At 36.0% G+C, this 25519-nt stretch overlaps 1 protein-coding gene across 1 annotated transcript in view; it reads right to left on the reverse strand.

Moving 5' to 3' along the window:
• The window catches only part of nbas (NBAS subunit of NRZ tethering complex), a 152822-nt gene that overhangs the window by 54709 nt on the left and 72594 nt on the right, over positions 1–25519 (reverse strand). The window contains exons 40-44 of the mRNA XM_055044449.1: positions 23422–23498; positions 22625–22762; positions 7676–7899; positions 6315–6425; positions 991–1241 (exon numbers count right to left, since the gene is read on the reverse strand). Of these exons, the coding sequence (XP_054900424.1) occupies positions 991–1241; positions 6315–6425; positions 7676–7899; positions 22625–22762; positions 23422–23498 (801 nt within the window). The remainder of the gene's footprint in view (positions 1–990; positions 1242–6314; positions 6426–7675; positions 7900–22624; positions 22763–23421; positions 23499–25519) is intronic.

Below are 25519 nucleotides of genomic sequence, written 5' to 3' on the forward strand. Positions count from 1 at the left end.
TTAAGTGAAAATTTTGCTTGTTTATTATTCACGTCTTAAAGTCGATCTCTCGGGCGAGTGAGTTTTTGCTGTGTTCATGTTTTAAACAGAGACATGTGTCACTGTTAAAATTTGTGGCACTTCCACAAGCAGAAGGAGGAAGCGAGGCGTGAAAACACAAGATGACACCCAGCTGACCTTTACTGAACTCCCAAAAGAGCTGACAACGTTTTCACCCTTACAAAACCGGGATCAGGTACAGAAGAGCTGGGAGGGCAACGTCTGGTCTCAATGTCCTTTGAGATCAATGCTCACTTCAACGGTGTCACTGCAGGCTCCCGGGGTGTCAGTTATTTGACTAATAATACAAACGTGGCTAGGTGTCTCTTTCAGTTACAGGCAAATGATTGCGTTCGGTTTCAGCACTGCAGGAAAGTGTTTCATGAACCAATCGGGAAGAAATAAAAGGAACAGAAAAAGATCAAGGAGGAGATAAAAGATGATGCATGTAACCTCTCACTGTAGATTTGTCATCAGGGATGTTTAATATTTTCTTCACAGTGAAATATGTGTTGTTGGGGTTTTTTTTCCTCACAATTTGGGGGGAAATGGAAAAGCTCCCATAAATCCTTAATTTAAAATGTATTTCACTGGTATTCACAAGCCAGAATGTATTTGTTTATGAAGCATTTATAAATGCTGCTGCTCTAATATTTGTATGAACAGATTTGTTTAAATCATTCAAAATTTAATACAAGTTTTCCATCCTAGCCTACTGAGGAGAAGTATCCCCCACAGCATGATGCAACCAGCATGATGTTTCATGGTGGAAAAGGTGTGTTCACTATCATGTACAATCATACCAAGGTTTTCATCAGTCAAAATCTCAACAGAATCCACTGAAGTCTATGATTGTAAATTAAGAAAACATGAAAAAGTCTAAATAATATGTAGAATATATAGTTCACCAGCACATGATCAAATAGAAACAAAAAAACTCCCACAACATACCTTTGGCAACAGCACGAAGCTTCTTCAGCAGCTTGACATGAGAGTCTGGTTTTATGATGGTGGTCACGTAAGGCTCACAGCCTGCAGTGTCTATTAAGGTGTAGTAGTAGAGAAGGCGGCCCAGGTCACTTCCCTCCACAGTGGGCAGAACATATTTGGTCATGTGGTTGTAAAAGGCCTCTGGGTCACTTTTCAAAGTGTCAAACAGTTTGAGGGAGTTACTCCGACTTTCGATTTCTTCAGTGGAAAGGCTTGAAGTGGGAGAGAAAAAGCAGGGGGCAAAAAAAAATAAAATCAGCTGAGAATCAAATCAATACAGCACAAATGCATTTGTAACCAAATATTACACAGTATATAAAGACACACAGCTTTTCCCTCACTGAGTTTAAATAAATCTAAAATTATCCAGATAGGATTATCAAAATTATGTTGTTTGCTCAATGCCAGATTATCAATAGAGAATCTTGTTTCCTTTAAATTCATAAGTTTAATTACATTAAGCTTACTAAGTTTTTCAACAATTTAGAAAGACTTGTGATGGCCACAAGAATCACCAATTTATTTGAAATCCTGAGAACACCATCCCGACATCAACATATTGGGACGGACGGCAGTATCATATTGTATTGGTGCGTTGCTGCAGGAGGGACTGGTGCACTTTATACAAAACAGATGAAGACTGACTGCTATGTGGCAATCTAAGAAACTGTGGAAGAATATCAAAGTCACACAGGCCATTCTTACCAAATATCAAGGCAATTAATAGATGAATCTTCTTTAAAAAAAATCTATAAATAATTCTAAATATTTTAGCATTTAGCAAATATAAATAGTTGTTTAATAGATAGCTAGTTCACCTAATTAAGATGAAACAAGAACAATTGGTCTTATTTTATGTCAGGCACTCAGAAAAACGGATGTCTTTTTTTTTTAGACATTTTAGGTATTTAAAAATCTGTTAAACAAATAGCAGCATTTGATTGTAGCGTCAAAGCCAAAGATTTGTTCAGTAAGATTGATTGAGAACTGTTTAAACACAGTAGGAAAATAAAAAAAAGTAGCATAGAATATGTAATATGATTTCATCAGTAGTCATAAGTGAAACAGCAGGAGGGAAGTTTGTGTTTTACAAAGTTACAAATAATAATAATAAAACCCTAAAAAATGTTGAGGATATTTATCACAGCTGACAATACTAATAATTTGAACTGATCAAACTTATACAAAGAGGAGGAAGAAAAAAAAGTATATAGGAAGAAAGTATATAGGACATATAGATTGTGGCAAAAATCTGAGGGGAAGCCGTTTCATTGACTTGATTAATCTGAGCACAATTTAAGTTTGTGTAGCCATAGAGAAAAAAGTCAACTGCAGGAAGTGGTCCAAAGAATGAGAACCAAACTAAATTGAAGAAAAGCAGAACAGCACAAAGAAATGGAGAAAAACCCCCAGAGAAATGCAATTAAAGTCAAACAAGAAGCGCTACAAAGATTAAAAAGGCAAGGGCGATGTAAAGCTACTCGCTGGTGGTCTCTTAGGGGCTCTGAGCAATCTGAGGCTGTCTGGGAGCGTGTTTGTAAGAGTGGAGTTCTGTTTATCTGTCAGAACAAGACAACATCAAAGTGGACAATGCTTCCCCTGGGCTCTCCGTCGCACTTAGTTGGGAGGCTTCTGCTAATGAAAAAATTAAATAGAGAGCAACAGCGGGTGCAGCCGCTGACAATAGGCTCAATAATGTAAATAACTCTAATCATGTTCACCACAGGAGCTCTAATATGGCTGCAATCATCTGAACTAATACAAAGGGAAGCACACTCCGCTAGTGCTTTGTCTCTCTCACACAGACAGGCACCCAATCAGGGTTGTTTTATTAGTTATTCATAATACCTCTTAAGAGAATGAGATCCATTTGAATTGAAACCACCTTTTAGTGAGATGAGAGGTTATGAGCTCTGATAAAAAAATTAAAAAAACATTTCTTAAGTTGGGAGCATTTCTTCTATTTTTCTCCGTGGTTTTTAACATCTCTGTGGTGAACATATTTCTCTCTGATAGCTTCATTACTAGTCTTCGCCACGCTGGCTTGGCTGCTGCCGCCGCTTCCTTGTTGGTTGCTCTCTAAGGACGCAATAGAATTTCCCCACTCTATCTTTGTGGTACTCATGTGGCTGTAATATCAGATGCTTGTTATTACAATCTTCTCTTGTTTGTTTCAAAAGCCAGCCAGAACAAGGAGCCAATTTAATCTGATTTGATCTCTGCGCCGCTCCTCACAGCCCTCGTCTCCCGGCTTGTTCCAGGCCCATATTAACATGTTTGCTTCAGATGTGATGCATGAGATAACAAACAAAAAGAGATTGCTAATGTTCCCAAATTTTGAGGCATATTCAATTGAAGAGCCAATCAGACAGTGCAGATTAAACTGTAGGGAGGCTTTCAGTGAGAAGTGATAGCTATCCAGCACGGCATTGTTCAAAGAGATGCTATCTGAGAGTCTAGAATGCTTGTAACTTTCTGCAAAGTAGGGGAGGTTGTACTGTAATGCTGTTGGAAAAATGCAGAAAACATTTTTTTTTTTTTATGATACATAGAATATGTTGAGTTAATGATGTCAAACTGCATCCAGCTGTAAGATTCTCAGCAAAATGAGAAGCAGTATTGAGTAAATGAGGGCCTGGAAGAGCCTCTCTTTCAACCAAACACACACCCACTGTCCAATGGACACCGTTCTGATAAAAAACTGTAACTTTGGAGAATGTAAAAAACAGAGACAGTGGACAGATGAATGTGATGTTATGTGCAGCAGGAGGAAATGAAGAGACCTCTATACAAATGATTCAGGTGTTTGCTAGAATGATCAGATCTGTCAAACCTTATTCTATAAATATGGTCTATACTCTGGAAAAACAGCCACAATCAATAAGTCTACCAGGCACACTATATGAAGAGAGTTTAGTCCTCAGTGTAGTTGTCCTGGGTTTGATTTCTGGTCTCTGGCGATTTGTTGCCTTTGTTCTCTTTTTCTGTTCTTTCTTATTCTTTATTCCTTGTCAGACTACAGTTCATGAAAGGCCACCAGTGCCAAAAACAACTTTAAAAATAAAACCAAACCGAAAGAAAACAGCAACATCTTAAGTAGTCAAGTATATCATTTTTGTGCAGCAATAATCAATAACTAAGACAACGTTAAATTTCCCTGTCAGGCCACAGACCTAAAGAAATCCTGACTTTAGCGTCACTTCATGCTCATATATTACATAGCAAGCTTGTAGACAGGCAAACAGTTCAACATCAGCTGCTAAGCATAAAAATTATTTAACTGATTTAATACATTTGTAGTGAAGGAATGATGAGTCATCAGAAAACATAATTAAGGAGTGTCTCACGTTAAAAGGCACATATTCACAAAAATATAGTATTTTTTGTATTTATATTCTCTAAAGGAAAAAATTCTCAGGGGACATGTCATACATACTTAGTAGACATGTTTTAAATTGCAGCTAATAATATAAATTAAAGCTTATGGATGTTCTTGTCATTAAGTTAGAAACTATTGCTATTTAATACAATTTGTCATAAATATCAACAACCCATAAAAATCTATCAATCCTCTTTTAAGTTCTTATTTGTTCTATGTACTAAAAATATAAATAAAATTGTAGTTCTATAAAAATGAGAGCATATTTACTCTCATCAAAAATCAAGATTTGCACTTCTAAACACAATTTATTTAAAATGGCTCTTTTGATTGTCAAAGTTGCAGACCCCTGAACTAAGTACAGTATGCACGTTTTTATACTTTGTCCTTATTCATTTGGAAAGTACCCAACAGGCTTTATGAATCGTCTTCAACAAGTTTAATAAAGTTGCTACAATATACACCACACTGCAGTCTGATTTACTTAGAACCACACAAAAAGAGGGGTTATAGAACTGTGTCAGAAAAAAAAAGAATGTGTCAGAGCAATTTTTATTTCAAGGACACAGCCAATTGTTATTTTGAAGACTGAGAGCAATTTGAAATCTGGCAAGAAAAAGCTTGTTGTTCTACTGAAAGGGCCAGAGTTGACCAAAATTCTAGATTGTGAGTTCAACTTCAATTCTATCAACTGTGAATTGTGGCAGCTCCTAAACAAGGTGAATGAGTGAAATGCAAAAAATGTATTTCCCATTAGGGATCAATATAAGTCAAATCTCTATTTTGCACTCCCGCTTCAGTCTATATACGTCTTTCCCCTTTAAATTCTTCCATCTGCACTATTTATACCGTTTCCTTCCTCCATCCATCCGTTAAATCAATAGGCATACTGCAGATGCTTCTACTCGAGATTATAGCATGAATATCCTTCACAGATTTGTCATGATCTTGAGGTTTTGGTGGAAACACACACACATAAAGCAGCTGTGAAAAGGGTTTAGGAAGGTGCATGTTGTAATTTATTGTTAAGCGGAGTCCATAAAGCATTTCCCTATATCAGAATGTGACAAGTGGGAATTTATCACAGATGCACACACATTTGCCTCCAAATTTGAGCAACCCTCAAACTCTGCTGAAAAGGCATTCTGTAGAAACAAGAAAAGCTGCAGTGCTAGCCCAATAAACTAGATATGAATTAAGGGAGCAAATAAATTATGTAAATAGTTTCTGACACACATAGTGTCAAATCCAAACTTACTCATTCTCTAGATGTCTCATTTACATTTGGATGAAATGCTTTCTTCAATGTACCCATGGTCTCTAAGAATGAGTTAAGTTCACATTTGGGTTCACATTTTCCAAAATTTAAAAACAAATTGGCTGTCCAGAAGTTCAATGTTATTTAAGTGGTCCTAAATGGTCGGTTTTTTATGATAATATTGCGGAGAAGTGCTGTAAACCTACAAACTAATGATGACTAATGATACCCTTATCAGTAATTTTTGAATTCATTCACTTATTTTATCTTTTAGGATAATATATTAGTAAGAAAATGTTCTTCTCCGATAAAGTTATTGGTTCTGAATCACATAGAAAGCAATATTATCCCATTTATTGTTCCTAACCTTTGAGATTTTTATGAAAGTCAAAGTGCGGCTGATGCGTTTATAGACCAAAAAGGGTTAAAGATCCTTGATTTTGATGAATTTAATGAACAAGGGTTAAAAAAAGTATTTGATTTCTTTAGTATTTGACCTTCCAATCAACTATCAGAGCAGGTCAATTAGACAATTCTGATCTCTGGATGATTATTTTGTGCATATCTACTACAATAAAACACCAAAGGAAGGACAAAAATGTAAGAAAAACACAAGGAGCTAATGTGATTATATTTGTGTGCATGTACCTGCTTTCTGTAAAGAGGAACTCGAGGTGGGTCATGTAGACCTCCCACAGAGGGACGGAGTAACGCTTTGCCAGGGATAAAGCAATCCTGTACACATCGTCATCCAGTGTCCTAGCACAAACATGGAAGAGGAGAACAGACATGGCAATAATCAGATTTGATCTTTTTACAGCAGAGGGGTCAATTTCTTTTAATTATTTCTATCAAATATATATTGCAGAAATGTTTCAAACTGATCCCCACGACACATTTAATATGATTTTGCTCTATTTACCTCCATGTTGCAAAATGGTACACTTTATAAAACTATTATGGAGATTCTATTTCTTTCACTGTCATTGTATTAAATATTTACATGCCTGTTTAGTCCAAAAAAGGCAGACTCTTTTTAAAGAGCACAAACTAAAAAGTGGAAGTTTTTTTTTTTATGTGGATGTTTCAGCCTTGACCATGTCAAAACTTAATCACAACACTGATTTGTATGTAGTATTTTATTTTTTCTTTTGAATAAGAGTTGAAATCAAAAACAAACTGAGCTAAAATGATAGTTTTAAAAGTCCAACAAACTAGAACTAGAGACCTACCAAGAGACATCCAGAGACATTTCCGTATTTTTTAAATATTTTCTATGTTTTTATGCATGTTTTGTCATTTACAGTAGTTTGAAAATTTCAATTGATTTTTTGTCCCAAAAAAAATATTTTTGAAGGAGAAAACCCAAAATGTATAGTACTTTCAAGATACCAAAGCTGCTCCTCTTCAAATCATTCCATGTATTTACTGATTATGAAATACAAGATATCTTCATGGAAAGAAAGCCAAACCCAGTCAAAATTCTTCTGACTCTGGCAAGTGAGAAGTAATCTGCTCCGGGAGTCAAGATATGAGAAGAAATGTATGACAGAGCCTTTTCATGTGTGGAAGACCACCGGTTTTTCTCTTTTTTATCTCCATGGAGATTTCTCATCACTCATTGCCTCCTCCTCCTCTTGGCTGCAAGGTCCCTCCTCTGCCAAGCAGAAATCCCTTTACCAATTCCTCCTGCCCCTCATTTTGATGAGGGGCAGGAGGAATTCAAATGAGGATAATAACAGTCCTGACCAAGTATCATAGAATTAACCTTTAATATGACAGATATTGTGAATCAAAAAAATTGAGGCAAGAAGTATCATTTTGGACAAGAAAGGCACCTTTAGGGTTAAGCACACATCTTTGGACATAGTACAACTCCATTCAGATTACAACAACTAAAAATACTTTTACAGCTGCCAGCTTCGCATTCCAAAAACAAGAATAACTGAAACTTCCTCAAGTTTTAGTTAGTTTAGTTTTTTTATTTCTCAGAGTAATAAAAAACTTACTCTGTGAGGCCGAGAATAGTGTTTTTCTTGTACTCCAAGTCAGAGCTGAAGCGCTGCACATCCACTCCCCGGCCCAGGCCCTGCAACACCTGAGCCTGAGTGAAGTCTGTCAAGCGCTCATTGTACACGTACAGCTGGCTGATCAGCTTCTGCAGCTCCTCTGGCCAGGCAGAATATGAGGAGACATGCTGCGTGACCAGTCGAATCAGCTCCTTTGGATCGGCCTGTGGAAAGAAGAAAAGGATTTAATGTTTCTGGATAACACATGACAGGAATTTTCTCTCTATGGACACTGAGAAGCTGGTTGAAAAGGGTTTAACGTTTTAAGTCAATGTACTTTTCAAAACAGAATACCTAAAACGTATTTAAGATAAAAAAATTAAAAAAATATTTATTTTTGCTTCATAACGAGGGTCTGGACTCTCGCTTGTTGAGATATTATTGCCTTGACGTGTGCAAAGTGCCAGCTTGATGAAGCTTACAAGAAATTGTGTACACTGTAAACAACCCCCTGAGGAGTGGCGCCATGACATCTTTGCTAGCAATAAAATGTCTTATTCATCTTGCTCTGACTTTAATTACTCAACATTTGGAAGCTTAGTGAACTTGGACTGAGTGGCTTTGTTCTCTTCCTCCGGGGCTTTTGCCAAACTACAACCTTGTATAGACAAACTACAATTCTAAAACATTGCAGAAAACCATTATGAATTGTTCAGGATGCCTTCTGTTTGCTAATTGGCCCAGTTGAAATTCTACCAGAGAAATCCATCTCAATGGGAAAAACGCAAATGAAGCACTAACGGGTAATAAAAAATAAAAAAAATTAAATGGAGCAGAATGAAGGTAATGGCCAGGCTAAAATAGTGCATTTTTGTTTAAGGTCAAATTTCTTATTTGGACCTTTGCAGCTCTTGCTTCATTTTCTTTGTTTTCATTCATTCCGATCCTGAAAGTATTTTGGTTACATAGTGATGAAAGTTACAAAAGAAACAAAAGATTACGCTTCTGGACTGAAAAGATCTACAATGACAAACTATTAACCATCTCAACTTTAAAAAATTTGAGAGTCATTCCAGAGAGACTTTTCAAATGACATAGTTCTCTGCAAATAGTTCCGCTACAAGCTCTTTCATGATTGCCATACTGATTATGCTTTTTTTTTACAATAGAAAAAAATTTGAGTGAAAATCCAAAATTTGTGGCAGATATCAAGTAACACAGTACAGAAAGATCTAAAAAATAGACGATAGAGGTTGATCCAAAGATCAATAATCTTTTGACAAATAAAAGATTCACTTGTCAGAATAAAGCGGCCTAAAAATAAAGATACCGCAACAACAGCAATAAAGATATTGCCAGGTAGTGCACTAAAAATGAGGGAATACCCAGTCAGTCAAAAGGGAAACTCTAAGAGACTGAAAACTGTTCATCAAGACCACTTTAAATCATGGCAAGACAGTCACAAAAACGCTCACATTAGATAACTAACTCAGGCTTCTGTGGTTTGTGGTTCAGTAAAAGGGTCACTCGAACCCTATTAAATTAGGGTTTGAGAGACCAAAGATGACCTGTGACAAACATTAAGTTGTGGTTGAAATTTTGGGGAAAATCTTCAGGGGTGATAGTTGCATCAACCAACATACTCTCTTTGTCCTGTGGAATTTCTAAAGCCAACTCATTTCCTTTCTCTCCCTCTTTTCAGAGTACGCATCTTATGCTCTGAAAAAAAGCACTATGCAAAAAATCTTTAACACCTTTAGATTGAGATCATTCATTGCTGGACTAATTCTCTGCTGGTTGTTTCAGGGATGGCACCAAATCATAGTTTCACAACTTTCTCTGTACAGTGAAAGACGTTACTGTAAAGATTTTTGAAATCAAACATTAATCACAGTAATTGTGGCATGTTCATGTTTTACATGGATTTTGAAACCTTACAGTGCGTGCTCAGCTTAAGAGGATATAAAACTCATTCCAAATGGATCAAACACCAAAAAAGCATAATTGATTATTCAACAAAAGCACCATTAAATCCCCTTTAAGCACAGTTCATGCTAATCTGATACATTTTGTATATATGCTGTCAAAGCATATTAGAAAGACTTTCACCAGGTAGTACCAATTGTTTTTTTTTTCTTTTCTTTCAGTGATGTTTGCTTTTACAACTAATTACAGTATTGAGACAAGAGGTGCAGCGCACCATTAAGGTTATGTTTGGCCTAATTAGTGCTGACATTAGGAGTTGACTTTAGCAATACCACACATGGAGCCTGAAACGCCCCATACTGTGAAGTTTTCCAGAGGTCTCAGCAAAACATTCTAATGAGGTTATTAAAACAAATTTTTGGTAATTTTCACAAACTGGAAAAAAAAAAGATGGAAGAAATAGATCAACGTTTCTCTAATTCTGCTTATGGAGATTTATTTCTGCACATGTTCAGTCAGGTAATTTAAATTGGAGCTTGTTCCTACATGTCAAGAAATTATGGCAAGATGTACCATCATTGCTATGGAGATTCGGGCCTGTGGGGATATTACAGACAGGTTTAAATTGACAGTGTAATACAGCAGGAGGGCTAGGTGAATGTTCTTTCTTTCTTCACCTCCATTCTAATTAAATGAGCTCCCAAATTTCAGTCGTTGGCATCTTATACCATGCTGCCCGGCAGGAGGAGATGGTTTATTTGTTAATCTTATTTGCATAAGGTAATTATAGCTGCTGGAAATGTGCAGCTGTGTGTTTGTGTATCGCCTTGCTAACACATCTCGTGTGTGTGTGTGTGGTGTCTGTACATGTGCGAATGTAAGCCTAGTGCCAGACTTGGTGGCAGATTCGCAGTTCAAAAGGAGGACAGGAAAGGTTGTGAGAAGCCAAGTTACAAAGAGAAGAATCATAAAAGTGAACTCAGTGTAGATTATAAGTCAGAAGGAGGAAAAGTCATAAGATGAGAGGGAAGGAAGCAACAGTGGGGGTGGAAAAGTAAGGACATGGGCAATGGGAGAAAAAGAGGGTGAAGGTAAGGCTTTTGTCAGTGCTGGTAACATACAGGATAGACCTATAAAAACAAGACTTTAGTCCAAAGTGAACACTGTTATGTTTGAATGAAGAAGAGTCTTTTACAATTAACTGAAAGATAAAATCTCATACATATAATTAAGGGGGGAAATTAGCACTTGCTAATTTATGTAAAAGAGGGGGTAAAATTGAACAACAGTCAAGACACAATGACAGATTTGTTATTCACACAGGAGCAGTGTTGAGTTTGTACAACATAACTATTAGAAATTTTAAGCCAGACTGCTGCGGCATCAGCAAACAAGGAGGCCAGAGCTGACAAAATATTTGGTTTGATCTTGTCAACTTATAAAACCGGTTAACAATGAAGGTACTTGAAAATGCTCAATGTTATTGTTTTACAAGGAATTCGCTGACATCTGATAACATCTAAAATCAATTTGATTAAGAATTGTTTAGACCTCAGACTATTCTCAATAGAGTATCTGATTGCAGTCACATTTCTGCTTCCAGAATGACTTTGGTGTAGTTTACAGGATTAATCCTACACGCAGCTGAATTTGAACTTCATCAGCATGATGTTTACATGTAACATGGCTTTATTCCAGGTGATTAAGTTCAGTGTACTGTGAGCTAGGCAGTTTGTTGAAAAATACTGATGTATAGCAAGCTATGTGACTGTCTTGTTCCACTGTTGGTCATTTCACAAACTGACCATGGTTTACCATTCTGGTGTTTTTGTGAGCAACTTTTCTGAATATGTTGTTCCTGCTTTGACAATAATAATGTCAAAGCATCAAATTCAAAGTCATTTTATTTGATCTGTTTTAATCTAATTGTAAGGAAACGTTGTTAAGTACCTAACCATTTGTCAGCAGGTCTGTCAGAAATGTCTTGAATTGATCAGGGGTCTAAATCAGTCAGATTGGGACCAGAATTATGTAAATAAGATCTAACATCCAAATCCTTATAAATTAAAGGACAAATAAATTAATCAGAAAAACATTATAATGTTTTATAATTATAATGTCAGCAGTGTCTAACGGCCCGTTAGCTATTCTGCTGATGCTACAGGCGCTTTTCTCCTTTTCTCCATGTTTTTACCTTTGCAAAGGTGCTAAAGAATCAATAAATGTCAAAAATAAAAAAAAAAAACATGATAATGTTTTTCTGCTGCTGTCTCCATAATTCATCAAAAATACACAATATGGTATGGTTCTTTTCCTACAGAGCAAGAAGTAAATTTTCGTCTGCTGCTCAGCTGCAGAGCTGATTTTTATACCATGAGTTCCTGTAGGAATGGTATTCCCATGGCATCATAATTACTACTTTGCTGGGTGTGCTTTAGTGTGTATCCCAGTGGCTTTTGCTATATAAATGTTCCTCCAGATTCTGTTTATTGGCCAACTGCAAAATGTGACGGGGTACCTGTCCAGATTATCATCTTCCTCATTTGAGCTTGTAACCTTCTGTAGGAGGTTCTCGATCTATTCTTCATTACTACATATCTCAATTGTTAGTTTACAGTTGTCCGTTTCAAAAGGGTAGAGAAAACCAAGAGTAGCGGTCGTATCTCTGGGTTATTCAGGGAGTGGAACTTTTTCCTCTCCTTGGTGCTCTATAAGATTTAAGAATATGCACCCAGCATATGCTGTCCCCATCTGGAGAGAGACAAAGGAATCTCTGGCTCATACCCCTTTTAGGAGAAGGGGCTGGGGTTATTGAACCTGTGAAGTCTCAGGAGTATTAGCTGATGTCAGGGTCATAAAGCTCCATTTGTGTTGCGTCACTTCGGTCTTTGTGCTCAGAGTTACATTTTCACCCCTGCACAGGACATCAACTAAAATAAAATGTTTTTAAAGTTCATGTCTTATTCATGTGGTCACTTGAGAAAGGCACATAAATAAGGCATCTGCAACAAATTTACTTCCTGCATCCCACAAGTAAAATATAAATTACTGCTTTTTTTTTTTCAATCCAGGGATCAGTAAATTATTTTGTTGTATTGTACAATTATCTGTTTTTCACAATTATGTGGTTATGTTGTGATCCAAAGAGACATGAAAGGTCTGTGCAGATCTTAAACTGCAAAACAAATCTATGTGTTAAAAGTAAATATTTCAGTAATAGGTTATGTTGTATTTAACTTCCTGGCTGCAATACATATACAGTTTTAAAAGCAGACATAATTAGATTCTTGAAAATAAATTATTTTCTGTCCTTCAAAAACTGATGTCACATGTATATCTAAGACTTGTTATTAAGACTTATGTGTGGCATTTTTTGTGGAAACATTGTGGTTAGGCATAAGTGGCTATTTGCAAAATGGTACATTTTGAAGTTCCCCTAAAATTATGCAGAATGACACAAAAGAGAAAAACACATACAAGAAAATCTGTCAAAACAGTGATCGACACGCTGATGTTTGAAGTAAGCGACTGAAAAAAGAAAAAACAGCTTTCATGATGAAATACTGCAATATCTTTCTTTCTCTCCTTTCTGTCATTCATCCATTGCACTGTTTGTGATCTGGATTATGTCCCCTGTTCCTCTGAACACTATTTTCTGCTGAATTTCTGAAAATTCCTCATCCCATCTCCCTCATTACCCCAGAATCCCTAAAATCCCTTTTTCTTTAAACTACATCCCTTTTCTCCCTTTAGATTACCTTCAAAGAAGAAAATAAAAAAAACACTTTTATCTTTTGTTTCTTCTTTTTTTGTTCGGTTTCTTTAAATAGATACAATTTTAAAATATCTAAAACGCAGATGTAATCCTCGTGGAGAAGAATGTGAAAACTGCTTGAAGGAATTACATTTGCATTAGACAGCATGTGATGTTGCACTGCTGTGATGTCAGCAGCGTCTAACGGCCCGTTAGCTATTCCGCTGATGCCACAGGCTCTTTTCTCCGTGTTTTTATCTTTGCAAAGGTGCGAAAGAATCAATAAATGTCAAAAATAAAAACTTGCTTCTGTCAGAAATGTACTTGAAGGTTAATTTCAATTTTTTCCAGTCATAACATTTCAGTGACCATGGGAAAGGGCATCATTTGTTGTTTTTTTCCCCAAACTACATGTGAATGTTTTGATTCAAACAAATTTTGAGTTGTGTGCACCTATGAACAATTCTACAAAATACAATAAATATTTTGTAGTGTCAAAGATAAAGTATATTGTAGATTGGTATTAAACATGCAATTTATGTTTGAAAAATTCTGGAATAAAAAATAAGAAAAAGAGAGGGCCAAGATTCCTTCAAAGCAATGTGAAAGATTGATTTCAGTTATCACAATCTTTGTTACATTACTAATTGTCTTAATTCTTTGAAAACTGCATGTTGTATTCATTCTTGTTGCCTGATATTAAAATATACTTAATTCTCTGAGACAGAAGAGCAAACCAATATAAATTTTTAAAAGGCCTTTTTTTTTTTTTTTTTTCCAGAAAAGTGTTTAGGTATTTGCATTTACTCTTTGGGTCAACAATTTTCAGATCCTGCAAATGTCAGTTCTACAAGCAAGTCTTAGAGTAAGGTCAAGACAAAGGAGAAATAACACTTCTCTTCCTAAGACAGAGTACAGGAAATCTAATCAGAAAACATAAAAACACATATCTGAACAGAATAGGAGTGGGAAAACAGGCGATAGGCTGGGACTTAAAATATGCCGAAGGGAATAGCAAGCAGGGGTTGCAAGGTAAAAATTAGTGATAGAAGGTCAAATCTTATCCAGAGCCATTTTGTTTGTATTGTTTTCTCTTGTGTCCACCACCAGTCCAAATAGATAAATGTCTCAGCATACAATATTACTGGCATTCTAAAAATTCTAATTTAAATGAGCTAAAACTAGCTTTATAGTTAACAGAGCAAACAGTCCACACTGCAAATAACACTCATTAAATTAAAGACTAAAGATTATTAATATTTTTGGACAATTGGTTCTCAATGCTGTGTTAATCAGTCATTATGGTGACAAGTAGCTCCTGTACAGATATTGACTGCACAGAAGCTGGAAAAAAAACATATTAAAATTGTGCATTCTGGTTTCACAGTTGTTGTTGTTGTTTTTTCTTTTTTACCAGTTATTTTGTTCCGAGTGTGCAGTTCTGTTCTTTGTCCTACGCTGGAGTGGAGCCCCAACATTTCTAATCAATAATAATAGATTCCAAGGATCACTTCAAATGTTAAAGTGGTAATCCTATTGCCATTGTTTCAAATGTTAAAACCTTGTTTTACAGCAGCTGCTCTGTTACACACATGTCATGGTAGCTCCTCTGGTTTTACTATAAAATATTAATGACCGTTCTTTGCAGGATGGCTATATTATTTTATATCCTTACATTTAACAGTTCTTAAAGAGGAATTAATTTAGGCTAAATTAAAATCAGTCAAATGTTTTTTTAAAAACTGGAGATCTGAAGTCACAAAACTCTGATTGGTGCATCACTTGGTCTGGATTTGTCTTTATACAGAAAGTGAGATTTTCAGTATATCTCATACATATAACGGTACTTTTTAATTTCAATTTTGTTTTTAATGAAAAACAACTGAAGTAGAAACTTGAGCCAGCAGATAAATAGACCAAACTGCATCAGCCCTCAGAGCGTGATGCAAAAACAAAGGTGTTTCATAAATGCAAAGTAGTATATAATAATTTGATAATAGTGTCATGGTCTAAAGAGTTTTTAGAGATATCCTAGAAAGAGCTCTGGATGTCACAAAGCCACCTTACATTACAATAGGCCTGAATTATAACCTTATGAAAGATAAGGGAAATTAAAAAGACACATTGTCAAGAGCAGACGGAAGGAAAAGAATGCAAATTCTATAGCTCAACTTTAAATTTAACTAACGTTGAATAGTAATATAAAGGTTAAAAATGAAAGAAATCGCCATCACTAAGTTGTAGTGATGATCTTAATGAGTTGTGTGTATGTCATGTTTAACACTTAGCTTCATGGTCAGTGGCCTCATTAGCACTAATACTGCAATGGAGTGTCCAGTATCTGCACATAATTAGTGGAACGGCAAGGGTGGGGGGGAACCAGGCATAGGTTGTAAAGGAATAATCACTTCATAAACAGGTTCAGCTGCACTGGGGATCATAAAACACCATGAAGGGGAGTGATCACGAGAAAGACACGAGGAGGACAAGCAGGAGTGCTTCAGTGGAGTTAACACCATGGATTTTATTAAAGAATTAGGAACTACTTAGTCTCAAACAATCCCAGTCAACTGCAACAGTACATTAAGAGCGCACATTTGTCTAATAGGGGGCTCTTTCCAGTCCCCTATTACAGGGCACCGATGAGTAAAATTTTGACTTCTAATGATTATGGTTTGAAAATATGATTTGTAAAAGTGTATAGAAACAAGAAAAACAAGAAAATTAAAGTTAGTTGATTAAGAACGCAACAGTGTAAATGGTAGGCTACTTGATCTAAATTGTTATTCCGGGCAATTCAAGAATATACTACTGTTTCAATGGTCCATCACTTCCAAGGTAAGCTCTGAAAATCAACATTTTAAATACCACTGTGACATTCACTTCAAGAAATACCTAGAATGATTGCAGCAATAAAATATTTCTTCATATTAAATTGGTTTTATGAAACCAATTTATCTATTTAAAGCTGCCTGTTGTAATCAAGTCTCAAGAACCTAAAATGTTTTTGCAGTTTATAAAGTTGTTGCTTTGCTCCTGCAAAAAAACATGTTTCCCTTTAATTCTAAAAACCAATGTAATGTCATTTTTAAACAAGAATTATGCATGTTTGTGTATAATGCAACCGTGTATGCTCTAAATGTACAGCAGCGCCCCGCTAGTGATGGAAATCAATACTCTAATAAGTGAGAGAATTGCGGCTTCAGGCAAAGATAAATGTGTTGATAAAAAATCTCCATCTCTTTACTCACCATATTGTCTTACAGAAGAATTACACTCAAAGCTACAATTACCTAAGAACGTTCTCATAAAACTGTGCCGGAAAACACAAACTAAAGAGTATTAATGAGACTCGTACAATAGCAGGTAAATTTTCATCAACACCAAAATAAAAAGAGGACTATTTTGCTATTTTACCACGTGCAGAACAGTTATGGCAAAAAGCAGTTCTGTTTCACAAATGAGCACTTTAGCCAGTGTAATGAAAACTTCCCTTGTGAACAAGTGGAAAGAGGCTCATTATGCCTTGGGGAGTAATAAAAACTCGGTCTCTGTATCGCTAAGCTATAGGTTTCCCAGTCATGCCTCAGAACAATAATCAAATGAGAGAATTAAGAACCACAGGCTTTAAAAGCCAACAGAGGGCAACTGATAGCTGAAAATCAGATGAGTGCCATAAAGATGCCTAAGTGTAAAAGAAACACACAAAAACCTTAAACAGAGATAAATGTAACATACAAGACAAGTTACAGGTTTGAGATTCTATATTGGTATAAATTATGAATGACCGATTTTCTTGCAATTGGTTTGATTTTATTCTATATTTAGTTAACTTTAACATAACTAAATAATTTTGTATAAAAAACAGGGAAAGAATTTCAAGTCAAACAAAATTATGAAATTGCTCATTTATCTCTAGCAAAAATCCACTCTAAAAATATCAGACAGAAAGGGAAAACATATTTTTCTGCTTTATTTTACTAATAGAGAAAGATTATTCCACCTTCACTTAGAGTATAATGATGTCTTAAATTTAGACAAGAGATGACAGTTTGTCATCGTTGGACTTGAGCGTCCTAGTAAGTTAACAGCAAATTTAAGACATTTTCAAGTCCTTTCCATGATCAGTGCATGTCCTCGTCTAACATCTTCCACAAGTGTAATAGTATCAAAAATAAAGGTACACCCTATGCAAAAAACCTAATTTAACTTAGAAAAAATTTCTTTATTATCAGAAAGCACCCTAGTAATACACAAAGAGAATATAAATAGTACGAAAAGAATTGAGAACAAAAAAATAGATATAGACTTAAACTACAGACACGTTCTTGACCGGAAACATATCTACCAGTCCATACAAAGACAGAACCAGGGAAAATTGACAAAGCTTTCTCAAACTTTCTCAGCGTGACCAGGTCATTGACAGACTAAATTAAATTCACCCAACTGTGTTAGAAGCAGTACATTAAGGTCTTACTGACTGATACTTTCTGGATACTTGGAAATGTATCAACAGAACAATTTTCCTCTTCAGAGTCAGCAAGTTGCTGTGCTTAGCAAGTTTTTGAAATTAACTGATGCGAAAAAGCTTTACTCCCTTGTAAATTCTTCCATTTTTTTGGTCAAAGTTACAATGACAAACTTCAATATGTTTCAATACAGTGTAGTGTCGTTTATGTTTTTACCTTCAAGTACAATCCGGTGCAAAAAAAAAAAAAACTTTCAAAAACTCTAAATTTGTTTACAGCTTCTGACTGTGTGTACTTTTATCAAATCATTAGAGAATAAACAATTTTATGAAGATGAAGAAACACAGCAGAAATGTCAAAAAGAAGGTTTTGAGCACGTTGACAGGAGGATTATGTTACAAGATAAGATCTCAAGCGCTATGCATTTGACAGCTTTATTCAATCCATTATCTGAAAGTAAAAAATGGCACAATGGAAATCCTTCCGATCGACAGCATGCACATCCTCCTAAACTTACAGCTCAAGGGTAGAGAGCATTTGTCAAAGAAGCCAAGAACGCTAGAGTAGCTGCAAAGATTCATAGTTCATGTGGGAGGATCTGTTGATGAGACAACTATTGACCGTACCCTCAGATGTAGGACTTTTATTGAAAGTATAACAGCCATATTGACAGAAAACCAGAAATAGCTTGTGCCATTTTGAAGACAAAAACAAAAATTAAACTTTTTAGAATTAATCCAGATGACAAAGTGGAGAAAAAGTAATGTGTAGACATCAACCCAACACTGAAACATGGCTGTGGCAGCGTGATAATGTTAGCTGGCTTTTCTCCAGCAGACAAAGGGATCTAGCTGAAGTCAAAAGATGGAGCAAACACAAGGCAACATTTAATTAAGAAAAAATAATTAAACTGTGACAAAGTTTGTGCATTAATGTTCACATATGCTATTCCAGTTTGACTGAGTTTGTGCAATGTTACAAAAATGAATAAGAATAAAAAATGTGTCTCTAAGTGAACAAAGCTGGTTGAGACACGACCTCCAAGAAGAGGGTTACATTGCAGTGAAAAGTGTGAATGATTGATTCTCTTAATTCTGAAATGATAGTAGTGCAGAATATTGAAGTTCCATAAAAATGACAAAACATTTTGCAATAGCATTTGTCATGAATATGTATGAGAGTTAAGTCTCTATTGTGTTGTTACTGCATGTAAAGTGGATTCTCTGTAATCACATGTAGTTACTACAATTTAAAACTGTAAATTTATCTTAAATGAGTGCATTCTTCATTCTAGCTTTCAATATTCTATATTTTCTGAGAGCTTCAGTTTGAAAATCACTTTAATATATCAGCAGAATGCTATGAAAACATGCTGCTCATTGAAGCTTTAAAAACACACCTTGAGTAAATCCTCAGAGAGCTCTATTCCTATTTGCAAATAGATGATTTCAGTATCTTGAGTGTTTGGTGTCTTATTGACTGGGTATGAAATTATGCAATAGACACTGGAGAATTGAAAAAGCACAAGAGTCATTCACACAATGTTACTGCTCTTCAAGAAGAGAGTGGGAAACACTCGGAGACAGCTTGACACACCACAACACACAAAAACAGACATCCATCAGCCGCTGTCTCAGGAAAAAAGATCTTAGACTGAAATCAACACCAAAATGTTAGCCTGCAGGAACACTTAGACACTACAAACATCCAAAAGCATGCACACAGATGTTTTATGCCCATCCATGTATCAGAAAACATTTGGCTACATGACATTTTCTCTTCTGCTAATCCAATTTACAATGCAAAGCAGAGAGTGCATAAAACATAAATACAGTCTGCCATACTTATCTGAAATTAAATATCACAGAATGTAAAATGCATGACACTTTAAAGATAAGAGAAAGCAAGAGAGCTTCTGAGAGAACAGTACAATGGATAAGGCATGCACTGCTTCGATAGTATTGTGAATAGAGAGGACTAAGACTTGACAAGTCATGCAGGATAGTAGGGGACAAAAAAGAAGTGAAGAAGTGCTTAATACAAAAATGCAACATAGTCAAAAAGAGGCACCACGAAAACTATTGACATTTTTTTAAGCTTAAAGGTGTCTGCCTTTTGCTTGTTCAATAAGACACTGTTCTTTTTACGGTCTATATACACTAAATCACATATAATTTTTGTCTTGTATTAGGGGCTCCCTGTGTTAGCCTCCATTTTCACATCAACAAAAGAGCTGTATCCCTTTCATTCCCTCTGCCTTCAAATTATTTTTCTTTTAATAAAAACAACCAGCCACCTTGTTTCTGTTTGTTATTTTCATAAATTTGTCCAGGGCAGAAAACTGGATGTTCTCCTGAAAACATCCAGGAGATGTTTTCTCAAGTATACATATACTTGAGAATTTTTAATTTGTTTTGCTTTTTATGATGGAGAGATAGGGTAAAAAAATATATAGCTATGTGGGACTAAAATCAGAAATTGTTAACAGTAATCTTTATGAAAAAGAAGTGAGAGATGTAGAAGGAAACACACCAGTCCTTTTCTTGCAAAAAACATTTTTGTGTCAAAATAGCATTTTGATATCCAGGCAGAAAAATTCCTTAATAAGCCCTTAAGCAACAACAACAAGAACATGCTTGATCCTTACGGGTTTATTATGGTTTAGTTTTTTTTTGTCACACTTAAATGTTTAGGATCAAAGTAATTTTAATAGCAGATAAAAATAAAGAAAATATATGTTGGAATGACATTAGTGCTACAGGAAGCATCAAGAAATAATAAACCAGAAAGAATGAGTACATGGTGCTGAAAATGAGAGTGATGGGTAGGAGTTCTTTAAACCACAAAAACCTGTAGATCATAGCCAATGATATGTCAGAAAAATATTAGTGGAAACATGCAAAAACCTGGACTCAAGCACTCAAGTGATCAAAAAAACTGAAAAGGTTTTTGAAATAAATATAAAAGACTTCTGCCATGCCATTCTTAAATATAGTGTGAATAAAATAGATCATTTTTTAGGATTATTTTATTATTTTTTGAGAGATTATCATATTTCATATCAGAAATACATTGCTTGGTTGAAAAACAACAATAATAAATAAAAAGCTGCCACAGATATGAATAAGTGTAGGATTAACTGTAAAAGTTCTTACGCAGTTACAATGTTTTAAAACACTGTTTTAAGACAAGGTAACAGAGAACACATTTTTGTGAGGCAAGAAAACAGCATAAAACTGAGTGAAAACAAAGTTGCCATGACCTCATCAATAACAGTTGAGGGACAACAAGACCTCAAAACAAAATGAGAACAAGTTTGTTCACACTGAAGCACCAAAAAGGGAAGCGGATCTTAAACAAAACGGAAGAGCTAAAATTTGTGCAGCTACTACAGAGAAGGGAAAAGGCTGTATATATATTTTAAGTTAATGGGCTTGAACTTTACTTGAGGCAGGAGGTTGAGGAGTGATTACTGCCATTAAGATGCAGGAAGACAGTGTGCATCAAAGTGAAAATGTGTGTGCAGCATTGGCTACCAGTGTATTTGTGTGGGTAGGGATGTGCAAGTGTACATTTCTGTGCAGAGTGCTGACCTTGAATGTCAACTGGGACACACTTATCCACTTTTTCTGCTGGCCTCTTTCCTTCTTCTCTCTATTTTCTCTGTCTTTTATTTCTACATTTTACTTCCCTCTTCCTACCTGAACTAAAACCCAGGAGCCACAGACCACTCAAGAAAAAGGTCAGAACCATTTCTTCCTTTATTCTGTGCCAATCAACCCCTAACAACTCAACTGCTTCTCTTCTCCATCCTCGCCTTTCCTTATCTGTCGTCTCAGTCTTGACATATTTATGTTTTATCTGAAAAATAATATCTAACAATAAAAAAAAATTGATATTTTTTCTCAATTTCCCAATTAAAATTAAACTATTTAGTTTTCAAAATAACAAACAAAACAAATTTAGACAAAAATCTAAATAAAACAGGAATTAGTGGATGATATGCTTTTACACTATGTTCCAAATTATCATGCAAGTGATATTTTCTCAGATTTTCTTAAATGATCAATGCAAATGACCATTTAAAAAAAACTCCACTGGCCATTGATTGGTCCGTCTGGATGTATGAATGGACCATTCATCCAACCATTCACTCCATCTATCAGTCCATGTATCTATCATCTAGTCATCAATACATCCAACTATCCATCCATGCACTGATCCCACAAGGTTTTCATCCATGAGCCACATATCAATATGTTTGTCCGTCCATTCGTCTGTCCGCCAGCCATCCATCCCACTATTTATTGGTCAATCTAAACAACCATCCATCCTCTCATTTGTACATGCGTTTGTTTTTCAGCCATCCATCAAGTCAACAGACCAGTAACATCCATTCATCTGTTCATTTGTTAATTGATCTTTCTCTTTAGTTATTGAGTCATCCATTCATTGATCATTTATCCATCTAGCTATACATTCACCAGCCATCCATTTCTCTTGCTATCAGACATAGATCCATACTATTTCCAACTTCCATATTTTAAGCCAGGGCTCTCCACAACTATCTTTATAAAATCAAAATTAACTTTAGTGTTTATACTTTAAAAGGATCGAGTGTTTTAGACATTTGAGGCTTTAGAACTATGGCATTTTGACAAGAAAGGAACCCTCATTAAAACATTTAGACAATGTAAGACTTTTTCACTTTGATATAGCTGCTGACATTAAATGATTAGCATACCACCATCTTTTATTACCATTCATTGAGGTCACTGAACATTGTCTGAACATGCAAACCTGATAGAGTGTGTGGTTTTTGTCCTTGAAGCAGGGCACAAGGCGGGAATAGATCTGCAGGGAGTAGTAGTAAGCAGCCAGCTGGAGTGACAGAGCAGAGTGGCACTGCTTCTCAAAGCACTTGTTGGCATCCAACACCTGCATGTATTAGAGACCATATGTTAGAGGAAAAAAACAGTCAAAGCATTATGTAATTTTACCAGAATAGCTGTAAATGTATAGAAAAAGTATAAAATTTACTTTGAATTATACGTGAGAAAATTTTGTCCCATAATCTGATTTCCACTTTTAAAATATTTCACAGAAGACAGTACCACTGCCCTCTTTTCAAACAGGTTTTTTCATATCTTTTAGAAACAGCTGGCTAAATCAAACTGAGCCAATTTGTGGCAAATCTTGTTGCCTTTATATCTGCAAAGCTGGTAAAGATACACTTGGGCCACACCAAGAGAAATTACATATGTACAACACTGATAACAGGCTTTAATTTAAAATATAAACCTTCAAAAATCATGTATTTTTCAGCAGTATGCTACATTATGTTGGTATATTTCAAAGAAATTGTGCTGAATTTAGAGATGTAATGTAAGAAAACCAAAGAAAATCAAGGGTAAATAACACTTGCAAGGCACAGACATGCACCATCTCTGTATTGCATGTTAGTCTTTATTGATTAAGATCTGTTTGTTACTTTGCTTGCACTTTATGGATAGCAGAAATGTTAAAAGTATAACTGTACTGAAAGAGAAAAACATGTTCATTGCCACTAGATAATGTGTGTGACCATGTGCACATACCTGAGGCAGGGCCAGTAAGTAGGACAGAGCCAGCATCATGTCTCTGGGAAATGCATCATTGGCCAGCTGCAGCAAAACTGAATAGAATGGAGGGATACAAAGAATGGAGAAGAAAAGACTTTAAATGAACAGCTAACTTAGCCCTTTTAAAAAAGGGAAGGGTGGCAGTGTAAATTTGAAACGTCCTTAACATTTTGGATTCTCTCCTCTCTCTTTCTGAACTGCCCTACTGCCCCTAAAACCTACGTAATTATGTGCTGATTATGCACTTGAAATAACGAGCAATGAGTTTTTATATCACTCTGCAGAAAATGTGACCAACTAATTTTTGCAAAGTTGTAATTCAGCCACATTGGAAGGTTGCCAGGCTGGATGGTCTGTCATTCCACTGAATCACTATTGGATTTAACCATTAATGGCTTCAACACATCACACTATAAACACTTCATTCGACTTTTGGGATGGTGCTCATTTTCGTAAATGCAAGAAGTTTAGAAGATATTAAACCGAGGGAAATGCATATATTACATAGGAAATCCATTGTCTTCTTCCTAATAATCTGAAGCTTTAAAACATGAAGAAAAGGAGAAGAATAAACCACAAGGAATCCGTAAACATTTATGAAGCAAATGTTCACATTTCTCATCATTAAATCAGATCTTAAAAGGGTTAGGATTTAAAATCTTTACAGGATTAGGTTGATCAGAAGTCTTTTTTGGTCAAAAGGTTACTGCACCGATCACTCAATAAGACAATTCAAATACTGACTGACTGCATTTATTGGGATCTCAATCAAACAGGTGCTCAATTACAAGTGAAACACTTAAGAGTACATAACATGTACAAACAAGTACTGGCAAATGGGATTTATCAGCTCTACAAAGTCAAAATGAAAACAAAGACTGTTTTTTTTTTTTTTTTTGTACACTGCCTGGCTAAAAGACAAGGAGAAATCAGAAAGCAAACAAACACATCACACACACTTTTCAGGTTTACCACTGCAGATGAACCCATTCCACTCTGAGCACACAAATGCACTTAATCACTCACTAACTGAATCTCAAACAGTGGGAGTGAGCAAAGGGAAGCAGACAAAATCACTTTGTAGTCCACAAAGAAGAAGAGGCCTGTGCTTGTGATAAGAGCACCAGACTAACTGGAACAGACAGAAGAAAGCAGAGCATGGACACTGGCTGAGAGACAGGTTCAGGGGTAAAAGAAGACACATGCTCTGAAGAACAAAATTCACACCACTGTGCAGCCATACAGAAGCATCCAGTGGCTAACATGTTTAGCTGAAACTTCTCTGTGTGAGCGTGTGAGTAGGGGTGGAGGAAGTTTAAAGAGCCATAACAGCTCTCTTAGGAAGTGAGCCCACCTCCTCCCTTAACTCACTTTTCTCTTCCCTCCTCTCCTACCCCCTGGGTTTCAATGAGCTACACCTCAGAATGAGCTGATTACACGCCTCTCTAAAGTTACAGATACCATCGGGACAGGAATTACCAGAGGGGTAAACACGTACACGCACTTAAACACACACACACTCAAAGTAGATAACCCTGACTTTAAAGCAGGAGATATTTCTGCTTTAGAGAGAGATGAAGGGGGACACTGATAAAGAAACCTCATGGAGGAGAGCGGGCATAAGACAAGGCTAGTTTGTTGTACACATCAATTTGGATTTCTACATCAGCTAAATGTGACACATAGGCAGCAGGATGGTGGCACATATTGCGGAAAAATAAGAGATTATGGCCAGCCGATGGCAGCACATAATGCTCAGTGTGTAGTTCAATGTAAGCTGTGCACCTGAATGCCACTGAGTCAATGTTCACCCTTGTCATCATTAATTACCTCCACCTTATCAGGGGTCAGGTCGAAAATCAGTGTATTTATTTTCTTAAAGGCCATATTGTAGTCTGTTTTTAAGGACAGCCGGTGCAGCGGACAGATACGCCAGTCATTAATCGAAGCTTGTTATCGGGGGACGACGACGTCCGGAGTGGCTTTTCTCTTTCACAACACGTCGCGCTTCACAAGCAACTCCGAAGGGAAGGTGACTTTTAGGGAGGCAGATATGCATATGAATGGCAGAGGC

Source organism: Poeciliopsis prolifica, unplaced genomic scaffold, assembly GCF_027474105.1.
Source record: "Poeciliopsis prolifica strain line A6 unplaced genomic scaffold, Auburn_PproV2 SCAFFOLD020, whole genome shotgun sequence".
NCBI classification, from domain to species: Eukaryota; Metazoa; Chordata; class Actinopteri; order Cyprinodontiformes; family Poeciliidae; genus Poeciliopsis; species Poeciliopsis prolifica.